This window comes from Oncorhynchus nerka, unplaced genomic scaffold (genome assembly GCF_034236695.1).
Source record: "Oncorhynchus nerka isolate Pitt River unplaced genomic scaffold, Oner_Uvic_2.0 unplaced_scaffold_3___fragment_2___debris, whole genome shotgun sequence".
In the NCBI taxonomy this organism is placed as follows: domain Eukaryota; kingdom Metazoa; phylum Chordata; class Actinopteri; order Salmoniformes; family Salmonidae; genus Oncorhynchus; species Oncorhynchus nerka.
In genome coordinates, this window is record NW_027040481.1 from 494,001 (window position 1) to 500,000 (window position 6,000).

General features: G+C 46.3%; 1 protein-coding gene across 1 annotated transcript in view; it reads left to right on the forward strand.

Moving 5' to 3' along the window:
• Positions 1-5,995, forward strand: part of LOC115135928 (protein FAM222B-like) — a gene marked incomplete at its 3' end in the record, with an annotated part of 52,961 nt that extends 46,966 nt beyond the window's left edge. Inside the window, exon 3 of the mRNA XM_029671156.2 lies at positions 5,285-5,995. Within this exon, the coding sequence (XP_029527016.2) occupies positions 5,285-5,995 (711 nt within the window). The remainder of the gene's footprint in view (positions 1-5,284) is intronic.
• Between the last annotated feature and the right edge of the window lie 5 nt (positions 5,996-6,000).

The following is a 6,000-nucleotide window of genomic DNA, read 5'->3' on the forward strand; positions in this document are numbered from 1 at the left end:
TTTGCACACAAACAGTAGGTATCCTACGCACATACTTTCACACACAAACAGTAGGTATCCTATGCACATACTTTCACACACAAACAGTAGGTATCCTATGCACATACTGTATCAATACCCAGCCGACAAAGATTAGGGACCGTGAGAAGCACTCCCTGTCCTTTCACAAATCTCTGTCGCCCCTAGCCAAGGTCGGCACTGAATCTTGCTCAAACAGTCTGTGTTTAAGATACTATAGAGACATATTGTACAGATATATTGTTTTACCCTAATTCTGACTAAAACTACACACACAATTTATTATAATTTTACTGACTAAGACTAAATACCTCATTAATAATAATTGATTCTAATCAATTACATACACTTATATAGTTTCAGGGTGGAATATTCTAATCATTAATTTAAACATATAATGACTAAATAATACACCCTGATACATCAACTGTATACAAGGATAATCCAAACCAATACATGTATGTACATTCGATATTCATCAATGACTGTTATAGGCCTATATCCAATCATAACGCTTCCTGTTTGTAATAAAAATCCTATCTTCATAAAAAAAAAGTCTAAACAAAAAATATTCTCATCCAACATTGTCTCCTCGTAGTTAAAAGAAACGGAGCCATCTCCTAGGCCTGGAGGCCTATGTTGCCACTGCAGTGTCTACCTCTTCCTCATTAGAATCTCTTTCCCTTCCCGTCCTTTTCCTCTGTGCCTGTGTGTACAAGGGAGAGTCGTTTAAAGTTACGAGCTAGCAGGTTGCCATTAAGAGTCCAGGCCAGGGCAGCATCTTTATTTATCATTGGGGGGAGAGACTGAGGAGAGATGTTAAACGGATGAGAGCACACACACACACACACAATACCTGTGAAATGTTAAGGGCTGTCTGAGCAGAGGAGTGGAGTGGGTCAAGTACATACTGGAACACACAGAAGCAGCTTTTCGTCAGACTGAGTCAGAGCTCAAATGCCTGGAAAGTGGAAATGGCCCCCCGGTTCCTCTACAGAACAGAGAAGAGATAAGAGAGAAGTACAGCAAATGGATCAGGCAGAAACATTTTACTCTCTCAGTAACTACTTTACCGAAGGGGCTGCATGGGAAGATACTGAGATCTGAAGTAGATGGCGACTACGTTTGCTCTGTCAGCATAACGAGTCTCTTGCTGTTTAAATTAAGTCTCTCTTGTCTTATCATTATGGAACGCTCAGAGAGAGCAGTGTAAAATTGAAAAAAGGGACAAGGAAGCCTTAATTGTCATTGCTGTGTGGCTCTGATGTCTGATTCAATATCCTGCTAGTGTGTGAAACATTTTTCATTTAAAACAGCGTGAGCCTTTGGCCTCCCTACTGTTTAAATCCTGTTTCGGTGAAAACCGTAGTTTGAATAAGAACCTGTGTGTGTCTTACTGAGTGTTCAGTAGTTTTCCTATCCATCTCTCCAAGGATCTGTTCAGCTGGAGGTCACACAGGTGTGCCCGTAGCCACATGCACAGTGCACACACAGTATTGTACAGTTTAGCTAACTTGATTTGATTTGATCTTTCTGTCATTGAATGGAGAGATGACTCATGGAGGTCATTAGTAATCTCTGCCACAAACGTTGCAAAGGTGTGGCTGGGCAGGCGTTGCGGTTGTGTCTGTGCTCTGTTTGCTTACCCAGGCATTAAGTCAGAAGAAGGAATTAAGCAGCCAGTGATTGAGTGTTGAGCTCAAACGCCTGGCCCAGACCCCTGCATTAATGAGCAGTTAGTCACCCCCCCACCCACACCCGTCAATGCCACCCCGGCCCCTCTCATTGACACCCTTTGTTTCCTGCTCACTAATAGAGGATGAATTAGTCCGTTGGCATGACTTCCTTGTGCCACCGCCGTGCCAATGCCTGTCCTCACAGCTCAGCTCTCTGCCTTGTGCCACTGCTTCCTAGCCCACTCACTCTGCATGCTGCCTGTGAGGCTGAGTAGAGGAGAGGAAGATGGAAAGAAACTTTCAGCTAGATGAAAGACATTAGAAGATGAGTCTGCTAAAAAGGGAACCCGTTAGCATTCCAGTGAAGGACAGAACTAGCCACCCTCCAATAAACACTACCTTTTTTTTTCTTTTTTTAACCTGTGTATTTAATAGAAGAATGTTGTATGAGAGAGAATTATTTAATAGAAAAACAAAATATAAGTAGTGCACTATATAGGGAATAGGGTGCAATTTAGGACGTAGCCTGTGCGTATGTTTAGGTCAGGCTGGGCCAGGGAGGCTGTGAGGCCCAGGGCTCAGCCTGGAGAGGGGATGCTTGGTGAGACTGCAGATACAGAGCCTCTCCTCAGTCCAGATCACAATGGCTGGAGGCAGGCCCCTTTCTCTAATATAACATTATTACTGACTTCTATAGTTGGGGAAGAAAATGGGTGTCATTGAGTGACTGAAACACGCAATCACATTAACACATGCTAAGCACACACACACAAGACACACCTGTCAAATATACACCTTATCAGTCTCACACACACACACTACAGCATCGGCACACACACTGGGGCATTGTTAAATATAGCCAGTGAGGTGCTTAGCAGCTGTAACAAATGACTGTCAAAGGGCTCAGTGGTTTTCCGGAGATCACAAAGATGTTGTGTGATTACTGTCTGCTGTCATGGAGCTGCGCCACTCTCTCTCTCTCTCTCTCTCTCTCTCTCTCTGTCTCTTTACCACTCTGCCTCCTTCATTTTCAAGGTGTTGACTGTACTTCCATTCTCAGCACACTAACACAATAAATGTAATTGTACATTTCAAAGGAAGAAAACAAAAAGATCCCGTGGGGGATTCGAACCTGCACAGCAAGTTGCAGCAATTTTTAAGAACTCGGTGCTCTACACTGTGAGCTGTTTGTGCAGTCATGTTACAACTTTTGATAGTTATTTTGATTATCAGAAGTTGCCGGTGGACTTATGGTGAGGACACTTTTGTGAAAAGGTGTTGGATCAAGTCCAACTACATCAGCAATTTTAATTGGTCTATATGGAATCTGTTACCAGATGTAATTATGTGCTCAGCTGGTCATCCTCAGGCCAACCTGGCACAATTAGCCACTATGCTATAAGAAAAGCTAGTAGCTAGCCATTTTAGACTCAGTTATAAACCTTGGGTCTAAGCAAATGTTTGAGTATGGCCCCATTGTGGCCGGAAGCTACTGACCTCACTGTTACCGTCTGAATGACTGACATCCCTTAACCCCTAATATGGCACTTCAGAATTTTTTATTTGATTTATTTCACCTTTATTTAACCAGGTAGGCAAGTTGAGAACACGTTCTCATTTATAATTGCGACCTGGCCAAGATAAAGCAAAGCAGTTCGACACATACAACAACACAGAGTTACACATGGAGTAAAACAAACATACAGTCAATAATAGTATAAACAAGTCTATATACGATGTGAGCAAATGAGGTGAGATAAGGGAGGTAAAGGCAAAAAAAAGGCCATGGTGGCAAAGTAAATACAATATAGCAAGTAAAACACTGGAATGGTAGATTTGCAGTGGAAGAATGTGCAAAGTAGAAATAAAAAAGAATGGGGTGCAAAGGAGCAAAAAATAAATAAATAAATACAGTAGGAGAAGAGGTAGTTGTTTGGGATAAATTATAGGTGGGCTATGCACAGGTGCAGTCATCTGTGAGCTGCTCTGACAGTTGGTGCTTAAAGCTAGTGAGGGAAGAAAGCTAGTGAGTTTCAAAGATTTTTGTAGTTCGTTCCAGTCATTGGCAGCAGAAAACTGGAAGGAGAGGCGGCCAAAGAAATAATTGGTTTTGGGGGTGACCAGAGAGAGATACCTGCTGGAGCGCGTGCTACAGGTGGGTGCTGCTATGGTGACCAGCGAACTGCGATAAGGGGGGACTTTACCTAGCAGGGTCTTGTAGATGACATGGAGCCAGTGGGTTTGGCGACGAGTATGAAGCGAGGGCCAGCCAACGAGAGCGTACAGGTCGCAATGGTGGGTAGTATATGGGGCTTTGGTGACAAAACGGTTTGCACTGTGATAGACTGCATCCAATTTGTTGAGTAGGGTATTGGAGGCTATTTTGTAAATGACATCGCCGAAGTCGAGGATTGGTAGGATGGTCAGTTTTACAAGGGTATGTTTGGCAGCATGAGTGAAGGATGCTTTGTTGCGAAATAGGAAGCCAATTCTAGATTTAACTTTGGATTGGAGATGTTTGATGTGGGTCTGGAAGGAGAGTTTACAGTCTAACCAGACACCTAGGTATTTGTAGTTGTCCACGTATTCTAAGTCCGAGCCATCCAGAGTAGTGATGTTCGACAGGCGGGCAGGTGCAGGCAGCGATCGGTTGAAGAGCATGCATTTAGTTTTACTTTTATTTAAGAGCAATTGGAGGCCACGGAAGGAGAGTTGTATGGCATTGAAGCTTGCCTGGAGGGTTGTTAACACAGTGTCCAAAGAAGGGCCAGAAGTATACAGAAAGGTGTCGTCTGCGTAGAGGTGGATGAGAGACTCACCAGCAGCAAGAGCGACATCATTGATGTATACAGAGAAGAGAGTCGGTCCAAGAATTGAACCCTGTGGCACCCCCATAGAGACTGCCAGAGGTCCGGACAGCAGACCCTCCGATTTGACACACTGAACTCTGTCAGAGAAGTAGTTGGTGAACCAGGCAAGGCAATCATTTCAGAAACCAAGGCTGTCGAGTCTGCCGATGAGGATGTGGTGATTGACAGAGTCGAAAGCCTTGGCCAGATCAATGAATACGGCTGCACAGTAATGTTTCTTATCGATGGTGGTTAAGATATCGTTTAGGACCTTGAGCGTGGCTGAGGTGCACCCATGACCAGCTCTGAAACCAGATTGCATAGCAGAGAAGGTTTGGTATGGAATGTGAATTTGAAGAATGTGTTGCTTGCAGGGGAATCCAGGCAAGAACTCTCTGTATGCATCCAAAATGGCACCTTATTCCCTTTAGACTGCACTATAAAGGGAATAAAATGCCATTGGGGACTTGGCTCGTGTCCCCGTGAGATATGAGATGAGAACACTGTGCTGTTTTTCATGTTAGAGGAAGCGCTGAGATTTGGAATGTGATAATGTTGTTGAAGTCAGTCAGGTTCTGTTCTACTCAGAAGATTATCACACATCTGCTCTTCTGATGGGAAACCTGTCATTTTGCTTTTTACCTGCGTTAACATGTTTCTCTCTCGCTTCCCCTCTTTGCGCCCCCCCCCCCCATCTTATCCCCTCCACCCCACCCTCTATGTCTCTGTCTGTCACCCCAGGGGACACTACACAGAGGATGAGATCCGCTCAATATCCAACCCCTGCAGAATTGGATGCTTATGCTAAGAAGGTTGCCAACAACCCCCTGACCATTAAGATCTTCCCCAACAGCGTCAAGGTCCCCCAGAGGAACCACGTGCGCCGCACAGTCAACGGGCTGGATACCTCTTGCCAGCGCTACAGCCCCTACCCCCCCTCTCAGGCCAGCGCCAAGGCCGGCCTCCTTGCCATCATCAAGATGCCCATCATCAAGGGCATCCTCAAAGACTTTGATGGCAGCCGGGTACGCCTGCAACCCTCCGAGGTCATCATGAACCCCCCTGGCCCCGGAGGGCCATACGCAGCAGCAGCCGCCTCGGCCAGCACTTTAAACCTACACCACCCCCCTTCCCAAAGCCAGGGCATGCCCCGGCAGAGCCTGAACCCTCACCCTGGGAGCCAGACTCGCCCTCAGACTCTACAACAGACTCACCCCCAGCAGCAGGGTCAGTGCCAGGTCCTCAGACACCCACCCTCCATGCCCCAGCAGCACCCAGAGCAGAGTCTGCCCAGGGCCCAGACTCTGTCCCACCCCCCAGCGCTGGGCCACCCCCAGCCTCCCTCTGGCCCCACTCTCCTGCTCCAACAGCAGCAGCAACAGAACCTTCAGCAGCAGGGGCAGCCTCCTCCCGGCCTTCAGGGGGGCCGAAAGCTGCCAGACGCCGACGCGCCGCCT